This window comes from Myotis yumanensis, unplaced genomic scaffold, assembly GCF_028538775.1.
Source record: "Myotis yumanensis isolate MYYU_CA2020_CCGP unplaced genomic scaffold, mMyoYum1.0.hap1 SCAF_12, whole genome shotgun sequence".
Classification (NCBI taxonomy): domain Eukaryota; kingdom Metazoa; phylum Chordata; class Mammalia; order Chiroptera; family Vespertilionidae; genus Myotis; species Myotis yumanensis.
In genome coordinates this window covers 56,336,936-56,356,080 of record NW_027223763.1, presented here as the reverse complement: position 1 = coordinate 56,356,080, position 19,145 = coordinate 56,336,936, and the positions used below count along the sequence as shown (strand labels likewise).

At 40.5% G+C, this 19,145-nt stretch overlaps 1 protein-coding gene across 1 annotated transcript in view; it reads left to right on the top strand.

Moving 5' to 3' along the window:
* FREM1 (FRAS1 related extracellular matrix 1) overlaps window positions 1-19,145 on the top strand; it is a 123,727-nt gene that overhangs the window by 15,468 nt on the left and 89,114 nt on the right. Inside the window, exons 6-12 of the mRNA XM_070431700.1 lie at window positions 996-1,104; window positions 3,008-3,139; window positions 5,208-5,552; window positions 6,146-6,288; window positions 13,536-13,732; window positions 14,410-14,500; window positions 16,032-16,199. Coding sequence (XP_070287801.1) covers window positions 996-1,104; window positions 3,008-3,139; window positions 5,208-5,552; window positions 6,146-6,288; window positions 13,536-13,732; window positions 14,410-14,500; window positions 16,032-16,199 — 1,185 coding nt within the window. The remainder of the gene's footprint in view (window positions 1-995; window positions 1,105-3,007; window positions 3,140-5,207; window positions 5,553-6,145; window positions 6,289-13,535; window positions 13,733-14,409; window positions 14,501-16,031; window positions 16,200-19,145) is intronic.

The following is a 19,145-nucleotide window of genomic DNA, read 5'->3' as shown; positions in this document are numbered from 1 at the left end:
CAGCTGACCTTCTCAGGGTGAAGGTCAGTCTACCTTCCAGTCACGTTCGCCTCTTTGGGAAGTTCAAACTCATTTTATTGGGTATCACATATATTTGAGAAGAGTTTCTTAGTGAGCACATAACATACAATTTCATGTGGTTCAACCTAATATTTACATTACATCTGCAAAAGTACTTCTCCCTCCGCAGTATAGTTTCATTTTCAGCCCGTTCCCTTGAAGCTGTTTCTTCTGTTATGTTGTAGTGGCTGAAATGCTGCTGTCTGATCATTGCTCTTATCCTCTCAGATGGACCATACGTCCTTCCAAAGTAGGCAGTGTGTCTTCCATTCCTGCCTCATACCTCATCCTTCTCTGTCAACACCTGCTGAGACACGTACATATCACCTAATAAGGCTCACAACTTATATAGCCCCACTTAGTAGTTATGGATTTCACAGGAGCAAGTTAAATCTGGATATTTAACAGTATGGCTAGTGGTATAGATGCCTCTAGATCTGGGTCTCAGCAGCAGTGGCAGTGACATTTGGACTAGGTAATTCTTTGTCATGGAGGCTGTCCTGTGCATGGAAGGATGTTAGCAGCAAACCTCATCCCTCTCTCCACTAGATGCCAGGAGCACCCCCTCCACACACACACCCAAGTGGGAGACCAGAAATGTCTCCAGACATTCCCAAATGTCCCCCGGGGGCACAACATCACCCCTAGTTGAGAACTGCTCTAGACCCTATACCTTTGAGAGAGGCTCCATTGGTCTGATGCTGAGCAAAGTCAGGGACACTTTTTCAGCATGTTTGCTTATTTCAGGTTGAGAATTCTTTTATTGAAAAGAAAATTTAAAGATTATAAACTAAGCAGCAAGATCTAGAGCCTGAAAAGGTGAGATCAGGTTGTCATGAAGGAGATCAGGCAGCAGCAGCCTCCGTCTGTGGTGTGAAGGTATTTTATGCTCGAACATCTCCATGTGTGGCTCATATGCAACTGTTTGCTTACAGGTGGAGTTGGAGGTATACGACTTCTTCTTTGAAAGGAGCACGCCAATTACCATCCACATCTCCGTCAGAACGTCAGACACAAATGCCCCACGCGTGTCCTGGAACACAGGTGCAGCTCAGTGTAGGATGTCAAGCAACCCAGCCCTGAAGGGAAGAAAGAAAGTACATGTGCCAGGAAAGAAAGGCAGTTTTATTCCCATTTCACACACGAGGCAACTGAAACTCAGTCCAGTTCGGGCATCAGATAGTTGGTTTCATTTTGTTTTTCCTACTGGAAGGGTGAGAAGCTTGAATCCAGGATCCTGAGTCCTGGAGACGAGTTCTTTCCTCGGCAGGAGATAAGCCAGGACAACTTTCACCTGACAGAGGCACAAAGTGACTGTGATATTGAGCTCCAGTTGGGCTGAGAGAGAAAAGGTCTCCAACTCAAATTTTTCAGAGGGATAGAAGGGAGGCATACATTTGTCTTATTGTTAAGTTGTGTTGCTTGGAAACCACAATACATAAAGAAGAGCATAAATGGCTTAATTTGTTTTAAACGAAGGCTTTACTCTGCCTCTCATTTCTAATTGAACTTACAGGGCAATGTATAGATTTAGGTCAAATGTAAATGTAGAATGTAAATGAAGATTTTATTCTTTCCCATTAATCCCATCAATAGTATTCAAAACATACTTATAAGCAGTGATGCTAAGTTTTGTTAAGGGGATCATATCTGTGTCTGATTTAAATCCTCTGGTGGCAGCTTAAATAAATCTGTGTGTGTGTGTGTGTGTGTGTGTGTGCTCGCGCACGCACACTTGCATGTGGGTAGTATATGCATGCACACATGAGTTTCAGTAGAGATGGATAACATTGGTTGAGCAACCTTCATTTATAATTTTGACTCTGTGTCTCATCTACCTCTGTTAGAGGGATAATGAAAAGAAAAGAAGGAATTGGTGTCCTGTAGTTTAGTTATAATCACATATTAAGTAGATTATTACATGAGCATAGAGACTTAATAGTCTGTATATTTATGTGTGATCAGGCTTGTTAAGAGAGCTCCAAATCTGGTTTTGGCTACTCTGGACATTAGACTCTGTTTTTAAAATAAAATAAAATTTACTTATGAACTTATGTGTTCATTATTAAAAACTTGGAAATTACAATAAATAGTAAAAAAAATGAATAGTAATGAATGGACAAGAAAAAATGAATGATACAGTAATAAATGAATAAAATAATTTATTACTTCAAAATCAGTTATTACTTCCCCGTGCAGACATCGCCACTGTTAATGTTTTGCTATATGTACTTCTAGTCTTCTTGTTTGCTCTTTTGCTGTGTTCCTTGTGATGCCTTGTCTTGAGTCACACTCTACACTCTTGGCTTCAAAATTGTTATTACCAGTCACAGAGATTCCTTATATGTACCCTCCCCCCCTCCCTCCCTCTGTCGCTCCCTCCTTCCCTTAAATATGCTGTATGTGTTAGCTCAGGTTCCCTAGTAACAGCTACTGAGGCAGGTTGCATGCACTAATCCTACACTGAAAACAGGAGAAAGGGGAAAAGGGAAAATCATGAGGAGGATAAAACACATTTACAGTATTTATTGAAAAAGTCTGTATAAATGGACTTGTGCAGCTCAAACCCCTGTTGCTCCAGGCTCAGGTTTATTTGTAAAAGTACTTCTGCCACTTGTGCCCACAAAATATCTGGATGTGGCCTTTGGAAAAGTCCTTATGGACATTTTGTGTTAGAGGCCACTGTGAGCACAGCATCTGTTCTTTCCTTGGTGTTTACTGTCTGGCACTGTCATGTCTCTAAAGGATATGTCCTGAGGAGCCAATTGCCAGATTGGAGGTGATGGTACTGAAAGTGAAAATAGTACTAGAAATAAAAGCTAACTTCCAGTTTCTTAAAAAGCTTTGAGAATACAATTTCAGCTCATTTTGTCAGTTAAAATGCATTCATTTTGTCTTAACGTACGCGAGTTGGCATGTCATAGAACATGTTTGTTTGGTCTTGCAGGTCTGAACCTCCTGGAAGGGCAGTCCCGGGCCATCACCTGGGAACAGTTTCAGGTTGTCGACAACGACGACATTCGTGCTGTACAGCTGGTCACCGTGGACGGCCTGCAGCATGGGCGGCTCACAGTAAGAGGTGAGGGATCCATCTTGGTAACCGAGCAAGGAGCTGGAAAAGAAACTTCTCCAGAAGCAAATCGTGTTTAACAGGATACACACAGCATCTCTTGGGCCCCATTTCTAACTGAATTTTCATATCCCCCAAATCGAGAGATCTTAAAACATTTGTGTTAGGTTGCCTTAGGCGCAGCTCATTATTTAAAGTTCAGATGCCTCATTGGGCTCCTTCTAAATACACTCCTTAATTGATTATCTCATCTCAGTAGGAAGACAAAATATTTTCCTCTCATTTCTGTCTCATAGAAATGTATTGAAAAACATGCTTTTAAAAATACTTTTAATCATTATGTTATTATGATATTAGGAGCAGTTACCATAGTTTAAAAGAAATGAATTTATAATTATAAGGATGGTAGTTAAGGTTAATGAGCCTAATAAAAATAATAGCCATACTTTATGATGATAGAGTCCATTCCTGGTAATGAGCTCAGAGGATTTAATTCAATTATCCTCTTAGTTTGCCTAATTATAAAGCAGAAAGAGAGCTCTTATTTATCATCATTTATGAAAAGGGAATTCTGAAATCAAAAATAAAATGATAAATTCTCCTGTCTAATCCCAGGACTGTGCCAGGTCAGCTTATCCCTGAGCCTGCCAGTTAGGGTGGATGTTCAGCTGCATGTAGGGAAACTCAATTATAGTGGCTTAAAAATTCATATTTCCCTCATGTGACAAGTTGTCCAGATGTGGCATTCTATATCCGTGATGCCAGATGCTCTTTTCTGCTAGGTCGGTGCTCACAAGATGGCACCTACACTTCTAGCTTTGGGTCTGCATTTGAGGAAGGAAGGAAGGAAGGAAGGAAGGAAGGAAGGAAGGAAGGAAGGAAGGAAGGAAGGAAGGAAGAAGTTATGCCATCTAAGCTTGCTTTCTAGCTTGCTTTCTTTAACCACTTGTCCCAGGACAATGACTTTCACTTATATCTCCTACCAACTCACATGCTATCCCAACATGCAGTGGAGTCTGGGGACATGATTTTTTAAGAATAGTCCCATGCCGTTCCAAATAGAACTGGGATCCTGGTTCTGAGCAAGAAGCAGTAAGTGGCTATTGGGTAAGTAGTTTGTAGCATCCATTATGCTAGTGTTTAATCATGATTCCAGTGAGGTGTTTAACACAAACACATGGTGTGGGGAGAGTAATGAGGCTCCTGCCATCAAGAATGATAAATGTTTATACAAAGTGAAGCAATGTTTATTAATACTGTGAAATGAAGTATAGAGAGAGCAGTAGCCCATAAGACAATGATGTTCTGGGCTCAGAGGATATACGAAGTAGTACTAATATTTATTAAGTATTTACTTTGTGCCAGATATGGTGCAAAATATTCTACATGCTTTATCTCATACCACTTTATGAAGTGAGGTACTATTACTATTCCTACTTTACATATGGGGAACCGAGACTTAGAGAAGTCAACTTGTCTAAGGTCATGTATCTAGTAAGTGGCAGAACTGGGATTTGAACCTTGGCCATTTGATACCAGAGCTTTAGCTCTTGGTCAATAAGCCAATGATTCTCAAGTTTTAGCATGCATTCGACTCTTGGAGTGTTTAATAAAGCACATAATGCTGGGCCCACCTCCAAAATGTCTATTTCAGTAGGTCTAGGGTAGGGCCTGAAAACGTGCATTTCTAACATTTGGTGCTGATGCTGAGGTTTGAGACCACACCGGTAAGAAGTTCTGCCGTGTAGGTTGATAACAATGAGTGAAACAATAATTAACATTTATTGTCGGCTTACTTTTGTTTAAGTTCTCCCATCCATACTAGGGACTATGAGGTAGGTATTATTTCTGCTTTATAGATGAGTCTCAAATAAATTAAATACTTTGCCCAATCTACACAGCTAGTAATTGTTACAACCAGTGTTCAAAACCTGATTTGTGGAGGTGGTTTCTCCCGAAGAGGAAAGTATCAGCTGCTCCCCTTTGCTCAGTGCCCTTTTGCCTAGTGCAGCTTTCCCTGTAAGGGCTGGCTTTGCGCCCCTCCCTCAGTCAGTGCCATCTCTGCTCTCTCCTTCAGGGGGGAAAGGCTTTCTCTTCACCGTGGCTGACCTGCAGGCTGGAGTTGTTCGCTATCATCACGATGACAGCGACTCCACCACAGACTTTGTGGTCTTCAGGATATTCGATGGTCATCACAGCATCCGCTATAAGTTTCCCATCAACATTCTGCCCAAAGATGACAGTCCGCCGTTCCTCATCAATAACGTTATTATTGAACTGGAGGAGGGCCAGACCATACTGATCCAGGGTTCCATGCTGAGAGCTTCAGACATGGACTCCAGCGATGACTACATCCTCTTTAATTGCACAAGACCTCCTCAGGCTGGAGAGATCATGAAGAAGCCAGGGCCAGGACTGATAGGTAAGTTCTGGGCCGTTAAGATATTTATGCGAAGGTGGGCATCAGTTCATGAGGTGAGATACTATTATTATTCCCATTTTATAGATGGGAAGCTTGAGACTTAGAGACTTGAAGTTGATTCATTCAAGGGTGGGCATCCAGAAAGTCCCAGAGCTGGGCCTGAAAGTAATCATTTCACTTGGAAAAATTAAGTCAGCCAAGCACAGTGATAGAACAAATAAGTTTGAAGAGAGATGTTTGGCTTATTGTAGATTTTTGATAAAGTAATTTCATGAATAACATTTCCTTATATTTTGTTAGAATAATTTCATAACTATTTCTTAAAATAGTCAGGAGCATCAAAATAGGGATCAAGTAGTGTTTCTTAAGACAATGTTTCTTAAAACGACTTTTCTAATGCTAATTCATCCACATATTTTAAGACAGATGTAACAACTTTAATTTTCCTGCTTTGTTATGTATAAGCTTGTATGAAGATTCCTTAGGTACATACAACATGATATGCTGAGAAGACTTGAGGTAAGTCCGATATCTTTATACCCAAACACTTGCAGTTGGTTACAAAAATATTTGGTGTTTTGTGGACCCAATAGGCTATCCTGTCCCTGGCTTCCTTCAGAGGGACCTGTTTAATGGCATCATTTACTATCGTCACTTTGGTGGAGAAATCTTTGAAGATTCTTTTGAATTTGTCCTTTGCGACAGCCATGAACCTCCAAATCTCTCAATACCACAGGTAAGAGGCCATTCTGAACACTTCTCAAAGACTTGTCCGCAGATATCAGTTCTGGGGAGATGTTATTAGGGACTACATGAAAATAGGTTTCAAGATTCAAAGACTGAGAAGCAATGGAGTGAGCAAAAGTAAGTCAATTTCTTTGTAACACCACTTCTCTACCATTTACTTTTCGAATGAGTTCTGCAAATTTTTGTGTGTGATATTTCCAGCACCTTTATACAGGACACCTCACAAAATTTGCTGTGCTCATATCACTCAAGAAAACACTGACATTTTATATGTAGTAGTGGAGTTCGGCTATAAATATAAGCTGTGGAGGTCAGCTGCCTATGTTTCTCTCCTGCATCTGACACAATTATCTGATTGATCTGTGGTTCAGTTTCCCCATCTGTAAAACAGGGACTAATACAACTTCCTTATAGAATGATTGTGAGAGTAAGTAATATATATAAAGTACTGCGAACTTTCTGGCACATGGTAAGCATGCAATAGATAAATTAGCTATTATCTATTGTTGCTTTTGGAGAACTAAGAGTTTTACTACCACTCAAGGATATCATTTAAATTCACAGAATGCAGAAATAATTGTAAGGAGGGATTCTCATATAAAAATTACAGAGATGGAGTAAGTATAGTATCTGGACAACTATAAGAAGATAAACTCCCTGCAAGGAGAGGGTGGTTAGTGGTTGGAGTGAAAAAAGGAGAGCTGCACATAAGTGATCACCTACTACCTATAGTTTATTTTTCTAGGCATTTTATCCCTATTATCTTGGAAGGGAGCATATACAGGGCTCTAAGCAAATCTTGAATCAGTTCTGGAATGGCTATTTACAGGTTGTGTCCCTGTTTGTTATATAATGTCTTCTCATGTCATAGTCACTCACATTAGCCAATGCATAGACGATTGAGCTATTCATCTGTTTGCTCAGATAAAGGTAACCAAAATGGATGATCAGGAAGAATGATGTCAGAGAGCTCAGAAATTGAAGGAAGTAGGTGATCCCTATTAAGAAAAATTGGAGAATGAGAAAATTCTCAATTTAACTGCTTATTAAGTAACAAATCAAGTCCTTTACAAATAACAGTCCCTTCTTTTCTTGTGTTATTATATTCTACTTCTAGATTACATTTTGCTTGAGACCTTAGTTGATTTGCTAATCCTAAATGACAACTATCAATAGGATTTATTTCTAAATCATCTGTTGCATCTATTCAAACTGAGCTTTGTTTTCAACTAGAATATCATGTCACTATTAGCAGACTATATGCCTTTTTAAAAACAGAAAGTTAGGGACTGCTTTTTTCTTTACTTTTCTTATATATTTTATAAATTATATTTTTATTTCTATCATATTTAAGTTCAAGTATAAATGTTAGATCCCTTTATAATGAGGACCAGAGTAATAAAAACTTTATTCAGATAAAATTATTTCTAAATCTTGGAAAATAAGTCAGACTAAATACTGTAGGTCCAGTTATGGGATTATTTCTTTGGATGGATGGATGGGTTTCTAAAGAGGGAGTCATAATCACATTTTTCTCTGCTTTCATCTTATTAATCTACTAGAGGCCTGGTGCACAAGTTTGTGCATGGGTGGGGTCCCTCGGCCTGACCGGTGATTGGGGCCAATTGGGGCCATCTTGCCCAGTCCCGACTGGGGCCAATGGGGGTTGGCCAGGGAGGAACCACAAGAGGTTGGCCAGCCGGTTGGGGAGGGACCGTGGAAGGGCTCCAGGGCATGTCCAGCCTGTCTCACCTAGTCCCAGTCAGCTGGACCCCAGCAGCAAGCTAACCTACTGGTCAGAGCGTCTGCCCCCTGGTGGTCAGTGCATGTCATAGCGACTGGTCTAGCGGTCGACTGCAGGTTGACCAGTCAGACACTTAGCATATTAGGATTTTATATATATATAGATGTTGAGGGATAGAGGAAGAGAGAGAGAACCTATAAATTACTCTATATTCATGTACCATATTTTGTTTGGCTCCTAAATATTCTCCAGCTCAGCCTTGTGTAATCACCTCTCTACTTGTCATCTCTACATGTCTATCTCACCAGGATTTTAAAAACACCATGTCCACAGACATTTAGTATATTTTCCCCCAAACTTGCGCAAAACCACTGTAACTGGAATCCCCTGAAGTCATCCCTAACCCCTTCTCTCTCTCTCTAATATCTGAATAACTAATTAGTCAGCAAATCTAACTAAATCTATCAGATAAATTTCTCTCATCTGTCTATACTTCCCCACCCATTGCCATTGCTTTAATTCCAACCTTCATCTTTTTGGGACTAGATTAACTTCAGAATCCCTCACAGGGTCTCTTGAGGAATAGATCAGCAATATCCTTATAACTGAGGATAGTTAAAATCCACTGATATAGTAACTTTGTATTCAAATAATTCATCTAGTATCCATTCCCCAATTCTCCCTCTTGATTTGTGGCAGTGCCAGCTCACTTCCTCTCCAGACATGGACCTTCTCTCAGCGATAACATCGCCTGTTCCAGGAAGCCTTCTCTGGTGCCCTCACCCCACAGTTCCCCCACGCTGGGTCAGCTGGTCCTTTTATGTAGCTGATCCAATATCAAATCACTATAATGTGAGGCCATTATTTGTTTTATTGGATCAACTATGAGCTCATTGATGACAGGAATCCTAAATTATTCATCTGTGTCTTCAGGCCTTGGTATGTGACTCAGATAGAACCTCAAAAACTGTTCTGGTTCTTTCAACTTTTATTGAAACTAGGAAAAAATTAAAAAGCTGAAATATTTTGTAAGAACTGGGGAGGTAGTGAGATGAAGAGGTAGTAAGTGGAAAGTTTAATTCTCCAGAGTTTCCAGGAATTAGTGTGTGCACAACAACAGAACAAGTATTTTATGTGTGTGTGCTGGTGAGAATTTTTGTGTTGTAAAACCCTGATACCTTCATTGAAAAGTCCAAATTTTAAGGGACTTTAATGATGATCTAGTCTATTTGATGATTGCATCTCCAATTTGGACAAGTATCTAGTCATGCCCTACATATAAAATTGTATTTAAAGTATTTTTAAAAATTGTAACTTTCAGCTGTTCAACTAAAGGTCCAGATAAGATGGTTACTTAATGGGAGCTTTTGTGATCTGTAGGTCCCATGGTCACTGAAGGTTAAGTTAAACTCACATGATTGTTTAAGGTCACATGTGAAAACACTTCCTTTTATAAAGGCAGAAACCGAGCATCTCCTCAGTTGAGAAACAAGTTAATAAAAGCAGGAAGGAAGTTGCACAAGCAGGGATGCTCCTTACCTCCTTTCATGCTTCCTAACTGGATACTCCTGCTGAGAGATCTACCTGTGCATCAACAAGGTGCTCACATATCAGCAAGAAACCCCTCCCTCTTTCTGTATTGGTTGTCATGGCTGTCATCAAATAAAGCCTCATGCTCTCAATTTGCTTTTTAAAAATATTCCCTTCTTTATCCTTCTCTGTAGAGAGCTTTATAGGGTTTAAGCCTCAGGAGATCTTAAACCAAGAGAGAGTAACGTTGGAAGTAAGATGGAAAATGCAAAATGAGGATAGAAGAGAGAAGCAGAAAGATGATTAAGAAATGAAAGCAGATGCCCCAAAGGCCTGTGGGTGAAATGGAAGGGAGCAGTGAACTGAGGCCAGACGAGAGAACAGGCCACCCAGGGTGTGAGCATTTAGAACAGCGGTTCTCAACCTGTGGGTCGCGACCCCTTTGGGGGGGGTCGAACGACCCTTTCACAGGGGTCGCCTAAGACCATCGGAAAACACATATATAATTACATATTATTTTTTGTGATTAATCACTATGCTTTAATTATGTTCAATTTGTAACAGTGAAATTGGGGGTCACCACAACATGAGGAACTGTATTAAAGGGTCTCACGGCATTAGGAAGGTTGAGAACCACTGATTTAGAAGAAGTCAAACCTGATAGTGGGGTGGGCAAAATGCATTGGAAGTAGTTCCTGAGGGCAAGAAGTAGCACAGGATAAACTCAAAGGAAGCTGTAAGATAAAGAATCAGGCAGGAATCAAAGGTCAGGGCAAAGAAAGGATCAAGAATCCATGTCAACAAGGAAGAGATATCAGCCCACAAAATACCAAATTATGAACACTGAGGGTCAAGGTTAGGCTTTGTCGCTCTGTGTACTGATTTGTCACTTTGTATTCGGGTTCCCTATAAGCCTGTTTTTGGGAGCTTGTGACCATAAGTAGACTGGAGGCATGCAGGGGACCCCAGCAAGGGAGAGCTCTGCGATTGGGTTGGGCATTACTTTCCCACCATTGGGGAATGGCTATTTAGTAACGTCTTTGTTACAACCAAATTTCAGTAAAATGCAAATGGTTCATTTCTCTATGGAGTTTGTTAAAATAGGATTTTTTTCATCCACAGACACACACACAGTAATTGTTTAAACATGCATCAATATGTAAAGACACATCAACCTAGGCAATCATAAAGCATGTTGAAAAATGTGCCCACCAAGAATTACTATAGGAGTATAAAAAAGCATGCCTTGTACATTCTTTTTACACAAAGAACACATTGGAGACTAAATTAGCATGGAAAATGGTCTCTTTAAGGCACAATAACTATTGTTTCCTTATTAAATCCAGTTTTTCAATTAAGTGCAGCCTCACTGATCCACACTGTGGCTGGGAAACCCCACAGAGAATTTCTGAACTTTGTAGATTAGCAGAAAACTATAATTGGGGAAAAAAATGTGACACAGACTCCAGGAGACTGGAGAAATGACTGTCATCGTGTTTGTTTATTTTGATAACTGCCTTTAGTTTTTAATTATTGAAATGCTTCATAATGGAGGAGCACATATGCTGTAGGCTTTTGTAAGAGCAATGAAGAATGGAGACGAGGAATTAACTTATTGAACACCTACTACCAAGTACTCACAGTGTTACTAGCTATCTCACTTGATCCTGACAACACTTCACTACAATAGCCATTATTATCATTCCCAATGTGCAGAGAGAAAAACTGACCCCAAAGGGGCTCACTGATTTGCCTCAGGAGGCACAGCTTGCACAGCTAATGTTCCGGTATTTTCTAAATTGTAGTTTTGTTTTTTTGGCTTTGTATGTCAATTTAAAAAGGAAGTCACTTTATTTTCAAATTGGGCGTTGTGAATACTATTATTGTAGACAAAATTGGTATTGCTGCCAGCTGGTGTTGCTCAGTGGTTGAGCATCCACCCATGAACCAAGAGGTCACCAGTTTGATCCCCAGTAGGGGGCATGCAGAAGACAGTCATTCGATGTTTCTCTCTATCCCTCTCCTTTCCTCTCTTTCTAAAATCAATAAAAAAGATATTTTAAAAAATTGGCATTGCAGATCTGTGCTTCAATGACAATATTAAATTTATTAAAATAAAGTTATTAAATTAAAATATTAAATTCATTAAAAGAAATAAAAACCAGAATAAGGATACCCATGACACCAAGCAAATGTACCATTGCAAGAGAGAATAAGTAATTGCTTTCTCACAACCAGTCGTGAATTATTGTAAGAAAATGTGTTGATAAAAGCTGTTCGGCCGCCCAGTTAGCATGGCTCAGTGGTTGAAGGTCGACATATGCCCGGGTTGCGGGCTCAGTCCCCGGTGTGGGTCATGCAAGGGGCAGCCAATCAGTGATTCTCTCTCATCATTGATGTTTCTATCTTTCTCTCCCTTTCTCTTTGAAATCAATAAAAATATATTAAAAAAAATAAAAACAGCTGTTCAGCAAACCCTCCATGCCCTCCAGTAGGATCCAGACCTGTGAGCGTGCTTTAAGAATTCTTAAAATCACAAACAGGACATATTGACTCATTCAGTTAGCAAACACTGATGAAGTCCTTTCTACCTACAAAATACTGTGCCAGGTGTAGAGTACAGAGATGAGCAGAATATTTATTGAGCACCTACTATGTGTGAGACATTTTTATATACATAGTGGTCTTTGATCCTCATTACAACTCTGTGGGGCTGTTGTCATTATACTTAACTTACATATAAGAAAATCGACATTTTAAAAAGTTTAGTGACTTGTTCAAGATCAATAGCTACTAAGTGGCATACTTAGGCCTTTAATGGTCTGTTCACTGCCAAATTCCATGTGGTTTGTACTACTCTATGACCCCCCTCTTACAGAACTTTCAATCTAGGAGAGACTGACGTGTGAACTACTAACTAATAATATAAGACATAAAATAATAATGTTTCTCAAGGGACAAACAAATTTAGGAACAATTAATTCCAACTGAGAAGTTGGGGAAAGTTTCAAGAAGAGCCGTTAAGGGTAAGAAAAACCCAGGCTTCTGGAGAAAGCAGGAGCAAAGAATTCCAGGTTGAAGAAACAGCATGACCCAAAGCTTAAAGTCTAGGACCCACACCTTTGTGTGCAGCTGGAGTGCTGGCTTAATGCTGAAAGGAGTAGCAGATAAAGTGGAAAAATGGGGTGTGCAAACTGGGGGGGCGGTATATATCCTTTTCACAATAAATGTTAAAAATAATTTTAAAAAACACCATAATATTGGCAAAAAATCACTACAAAATCAAAACCAACTGTAGAGGCTCTTAGATGCCATGCTAAGGAGTTTCAATAAGTCTGTCCTTCCTGGGTGGTTGTTAAGACTTTGAGGAAGGGAATAACCTAATTAGATTTGTATTTTTTAAAAGATAACACTAGAGGTATGTAAGTCTAGATTAGCTACTGAAGTTAGGGCCAGCAGAAAGCTGTTGCAATAATGTAAGGAAGAAATTATGAGAGCTAGAGCTAGACCAGTAACAGTAGGAATGACAGCTGGGGTGGGAGTGGAGTGTGGTTACTACAGTATTTAAGAATTTTATAAGTAGAGACTCTGGGAGGTGTTTTATACATATGTGGAGAGAGAATGAGGAGCCAAATTTTATGTCACAGTTTCTAGAATCTGAGTAGAGAGAGGTTAAAAAATGCACAGGTGGTTGTTGGAAGGGGGATGCAGAAATACCCATTCTATATAGCACTCATGAACGATTACCTATAATTGTGATAATTACATCCTTAAAATGTAATATCAAATGGTTGGAGAATATTCCATTTTTGGTTCATAAAAATGAACCTCCTAAATCATTTCAGTGAAAGTATATGATAATTGTAAGTTTTCAAAAATCACCATGACTAGGTGATTGTGGGGTGTTGCCTTTGGTGTCTTTTTTGTACCTCAGAGTAATGGTACAGATCATTTCTTTTCAGGTGGTGACAATTCATATCACTCCAGTGGATGACCAGCTTCCAAAAGAGGCTCCTGGAGTTTCTCGGCATCTGGTTGTCAAGGAAACGGAGGTGGCCTACCTAACTAAGAAACATCTGCATTTCATAGATACGGAATCCTATGACAGGGAGCTGCTCTATACAATAACAACTCCTCCGTTTTTTTCTTTCAGTCACAGGTATCTATGAAAGGTCATTAGTGGAGGGTTGTGTTCTAGGACTGGAGAGTCCAAAGGGTCAATATATGGTGCTGTGGTTCAATTGCGTCCAGTTCACATTTTCCACATTGTCCAACATGAACATACATTCAATTCAGCATTTACTCTAATCTCAAACTTATACCTCCTTCCAAAGCTGTATTAACGGGTAAGTGACCTGTATCTTGTAGTGTCTTTAGCTTAGGTGGCCTAAAAACAGTCTCTAATCCCCTTTTCTAAAGAGAATGCTACGTTTTTCTTTTTAGTAAAATGTAATGAGTCTCTATAGCATTATTTTTAGGTATTGCAGGCCACAAAATGGTCATATTCAATGATCCCAATCCAAGGAAGTGACATGAATATACCTTAGCTGGTGTCATGTACATGATAGCAAGGGAACATTTTTAGGATGAGAATAATGATTCTCTTGATGTCAAAGCAGAAAATAGCGTACATATTTTTTTGCAGCAGTGATGAAAATAGCATTGATGAGATTAAGCGTAAGACTAGAATCCCTAACATAAAGAGAATATAAAGATGACATATCTTATTTCTTCCCACAATGAGCTCTTTTAGTTTTAAAAAACTTGGTTGTAGGCTATTTGATTTAATTCTCATTACTTGAAAAATTAGCTGATGTGTTTAATATTTCTCTTTAGACACTTGGACGCTGGGAAATTATTCATGGTGGATAGCATTCCAAAGCTGACCAAGAATCCTGCAGCCCAGGGCTTGAAGTCCTTCACTCAGGTGGGATGCTGTGCAACAATGTTGAAAACGTGATGGAAGGAAGAATCCTCGGAGAAGTCATGGTGCTCCTAGTATTGCCCTTGAGAATGATGGCCTTTGACGTCTCTTACCAGTGCTCGATGTCTTTATTCTTTCTGCTTGTGCATTCACATTAAGCATGCAACATCTATTTGACAATGCTTGATCAAGCTGGATATGATTTTTTTTTTTAATATATTTTATTGATTTTTTACAGAGAGGAAGGGAGAGAGATAGAGAGTCAGAAACATCGATGAGAGAGAAACATCGATCAGCTGCCTCCTGCACATCTCCTACTGGGGATGTGCCCGCAACCCAGGTACATGCCCTTGACCGGAATCGAACCTGGGACCTTTCAGTCCGCAGGCCGACGCTCTATCCACTGAGCCAAACCGGTTTCGGCAAGCTCGATATGATTTCACAATCTTGTAACTCAGTGCAGACTTTTGCATTGTTTTGCCAGCAGGGACCCGGCACATATGTTTTTATTCCACCAAATTCAGTTTATTTAATATCCTGTCAGATTAGTGTACTAGTGCTGCCGTATCAAAGTAACACAAACAGGATGGCTTAAAACAACTGTGAGTTATTGTTTCACAGTCTGAGGCTGGAAGCCTGAAATCAGGGTGATGGCAGGGCCATCCTCTCCCTGAAACCCCGTAAGGGAATCCTTCATTTCCTCTTCCTCGCTTCTGGTGGTTTGCGGGCTTTCTTTGACATTACTTGGCTTGTAGATATATTGCTCTGTCATCCCATGGCTCTCTTCTTCTGATTTGTCTCTCTCTTCTTGTAAGTTTATCAGTTATGTTAGATCAAAGGCATACCATACTCCACTATGACCTCACCTTAACTAGTTACATCTGCAACAACCTATTCCCAAATAAAGCCACTCTGAGGTTCCAGGGATTAGGTCTTCAACATACCTTTTGAGGGACACAATTCAACCAGAACATCTGTTGATCCAAATTTTTTATCAGTCTTCTCCCTACTCCTGTGGACTCTTCTCTGAAGACCTCCAAGGGTGATAAGTGTGCAGACAGCAGCTATAGCTGTAGTTTGGGTCCAATGATGCCTAATCTCCCTGTAGTTAGATGCTGTAAATGAGTATGTCAACCCTATCTCGTAAGTACTGTTATTTTATCATTTCACTTATTTTACAGATAAGGAAAAAGAGACCTTGCAAGTTTCAGCTGCTTGAGCAATATCATGCAGCTACTTGAACTGGTAGAGCTCTACTTCTGGCGAAGCTGTTAAAATTCAAGTGTCCTGTCTTTTACAGAATTGGTTGGCTTCAAGCACTTGATATATTTACTTACTTTCTTTGTCCTTTTCCCTCCTGATTTTTAGAAAATGTGGTTTATAAAGTGGACTTTTTTGGAATGCTCGAATTGATGATGGTGGCATTTCCCATAGCCCATGTCCTTATCAGGATGGTTCTCTGAGACCTAAGTCTCTAAGAGTCTCGAATCCTTGCAAATTGGCATCCATGTGACCTTCTCGGTTTACTTTGTAGGATGCTGTGAACTACATGAAAGTGGCCTACATGCCACCCATGAGTGACATAGGCCCCCGTCTAAGACACGTCCAGTTCACATTTTCCATCAGTAACCAGCACGGCGGGGCTTTGCATGGGATCTGCTTTAACATCACGCTTCTTCCAGTGGACAACCAAGTTCCTGAGGTATGTGCAATGTGTGCTGTGAAGGATGGAGAAGAGGGAGGGCCTAAGGAAAGCCTTTAAGAGTTATTTTTAATAAAGTTAAAAGTACCTTCAGGCATTTTTTAAAGAACTTTTTTATGTTCCAGTCACAGTGTAGGAAAAAGCATGGGGAGGGGAGCTCTTCACCTCCCACGGGACTTTTTGTCTAAAAAGTGCGATTTTTCCAGTTGCTGAATTTGGCATTATTTTCAAAGCTTTATCAAAATCTCTTTCATTTGCTTTTCTTTCTGCCGAGTTCCACATGTTGATCAGGGGAAGGGGATTAAATTATGGGTCTCTTAGCAACCAGAAGGGCTTATTTGCTCTCACCGCAGGCCAGCTATGCTACTCTGTAATCTACAGAAGCTTTTAATTTTCCAAAATGAATTAAGATGGGCCCTTCCATTCTATTCAGTCCTACTCCCCAATTTTTAGGCAGCCCTAAAGCACTGGGGTCTGTCATGAAAACTGACTACAAAGGCAATGCCACTTCGTGTGTCTTATCTGAGAGGCTGGGGCTCATACTGAGTTTGTTCATACCCCGCCTCCTCCCCATCAGAGTGCTAGGCTTAATTAGTGTGGCTATTCCTGGGCTCATTTCCCCCCTAAGAAGCCAAAAGACAAAGTAGGATTGCCCACCCATTAGGAATTCAAGGGAACTAGAACCTACACATGCCTCATTCCCGAAGGTCACCTTCACAGGTAGCTATCTGGAATATAGCCAGGAAAGCACTGACGTTCCCTTTCTTGCTCCCTCCTCACCATCTCTACACCAGCCCACAGTTGTGGTGCAGATGGTTCACCCCGAGGGAGTAAGGGGCTTACCTAACCCACAGAACTTGGGTGAAAAACAGTACTTTTGAATAATGAGTTGCCAACACTTAATCATCAGGAGGTTTCTTATCAAGTCTCGATTTCTGGATTCCATTGAAAATTTGGAAGCTCTGGCAACACTGAGCCCACAGATCTCATAGCAACAGTGGGGAAAGGCGTGTTCTCCAGTCCTCAAAGTCACCATTCAGTTCAGCACAGCCATTTAAATTGCCAGTGTGAACTTGTAATTTTTCGTAAAAGATGCCCCAAGGAACCCAGACAGAATAATCTCAACTCTATTCTTTGACTCTTTCTCTGTCAGAAACCAGATCACATTTCTGTGGAGGAAATAGTTTAGAAAAAACAGTTAATTTGATTAGATTTTATTCACACCATCCTCTTCTTTATGAGACAGAGGCCTGAAATAGTCTGGCATCTAAAGAAGGTAAAACTGTTCTTGAACAATTATGGGGAAATGCTCTTTTATCCAAAGCAGTGCAAGTCATTTCCTGGAGAAAGATGATCTGTGGGGAAAGCCAAGAAGAATGCAGTAAGCAGGTACCTACTTCATGTGAAGGCTGATTGAATAGTTCTGAGGACTTGGAGCTTACATGGCATAGTGGCTTCTGTTTTCTACAGTCTACGGCAGTGGTCGGCAAACTGTGGCTCGCGAGCCACATGCGGCTCTTTGGCCCCTTGAGTGTGGCTCTTCCACAAAATACCAACTTTTGCACATGGGCCACGAAGTTTCAATCGCACTGTACATGCACGCCCGCACCTGGTATTTTGTGGAAGAGCCACACTCAAGGGGCCAAAGAGCCGCATGTGGCTCACGAGCTGCAGTTTGCCGACCACTGGTCTATGGGATAAAAGAAATAGTATCTTAGAGACCTGAGAATAGTAGAAATAAAATTAAAGAGTTTCAGTGAAACCGGTCACAGGAGTGGTTTCCTGATTTCAAATACCCACATCACACTAGGCTGAATGATAACCGCTAGGGATCTTGACACCATGTTAACATGAAGACCCAGCGCTTAAGCAATGATAATGCGTGGGGGGCAAATTAGCCTTGTGCTTTTATTTTTTGAAAGTTGTTATATATATATGTCTCATACTAAATCATCTACTCTAACAAGGTATATTCCTTGGGATATTAATCAATGCAACACAGGAAAAAAATGTTTCAAAGATAATACTCCTTTCTCAACAAGAGCGCCCTTTATTCTTTCTCCTACACACAGTGAAAATGTTAGGCTTGGCAAAGTGAGAGTAAGGCCTCTGAGGAGGGATGGGAGTGAGGGTGGCTGTAGGGAGAGAAAGCTCTTGCTTTTATGTTTTCCTTTTCTGGTGGAAACAGTTTATTAAAGAATAGGAGGCAGCTGTCTCAGGGTGGTAGGTCTTATGGTTTCTATGGCCCAGAGGGCTGTCCTTGGGCCATCCATGGATGCCCCTGGCAGCTGTGCCTGGTGGGCAGGAGGGTGGAGCAGGGCTCTGAGGGGAGCTGCGCCTTCTCCTCGCTGACTTCCCTGTCCTCGCCTGTTCCTGGTCTCATCCCCTTTAACATTCTTCCCCTGGGATCGGTCTTCTTTCTGGCGGCAGCCGTTCTCTGCGGAGAGTGGCTGCTCCCGTGGAGAAGGCTGTGTCCTCAGAGGGCAGGGCATCCACCCAGGTCATCTGTGAGGGCTCTCAGAGCCCAACCGGATCCGCTTGCTTTGCTTCTGGGTAGTAATACAAACTTGAGAAAATGCCAGGTTAAACAGACCTAACTTTTTCTTACTGTAGGATCTCAGCATTGACTGTATTCTGTGCCTTATAAATCTCCAAGGTGAAGACGTTGTAGGCAACAGTTTTCTAAATTTTCTTGACTACGGAACATTCCCTTGCTATACCTTCTAACTTGCTTTTTATTTACAAATGAGTTATTAGTCAGTTGAGCAGTGAGTTTTTCGATTATAAAAATATCTTGATGGCTTCAATATTTAAGAGAAATGCTTGGATAACTCTATTTATCTATTTCCTATGGAATCTTAAAATTCCGACCCATTTCCATCTTTTTTAAAAATATATTTTATTGATTTTTTTACAGAGAGGAAGGGAGAGGGACAGAGCTAGAAA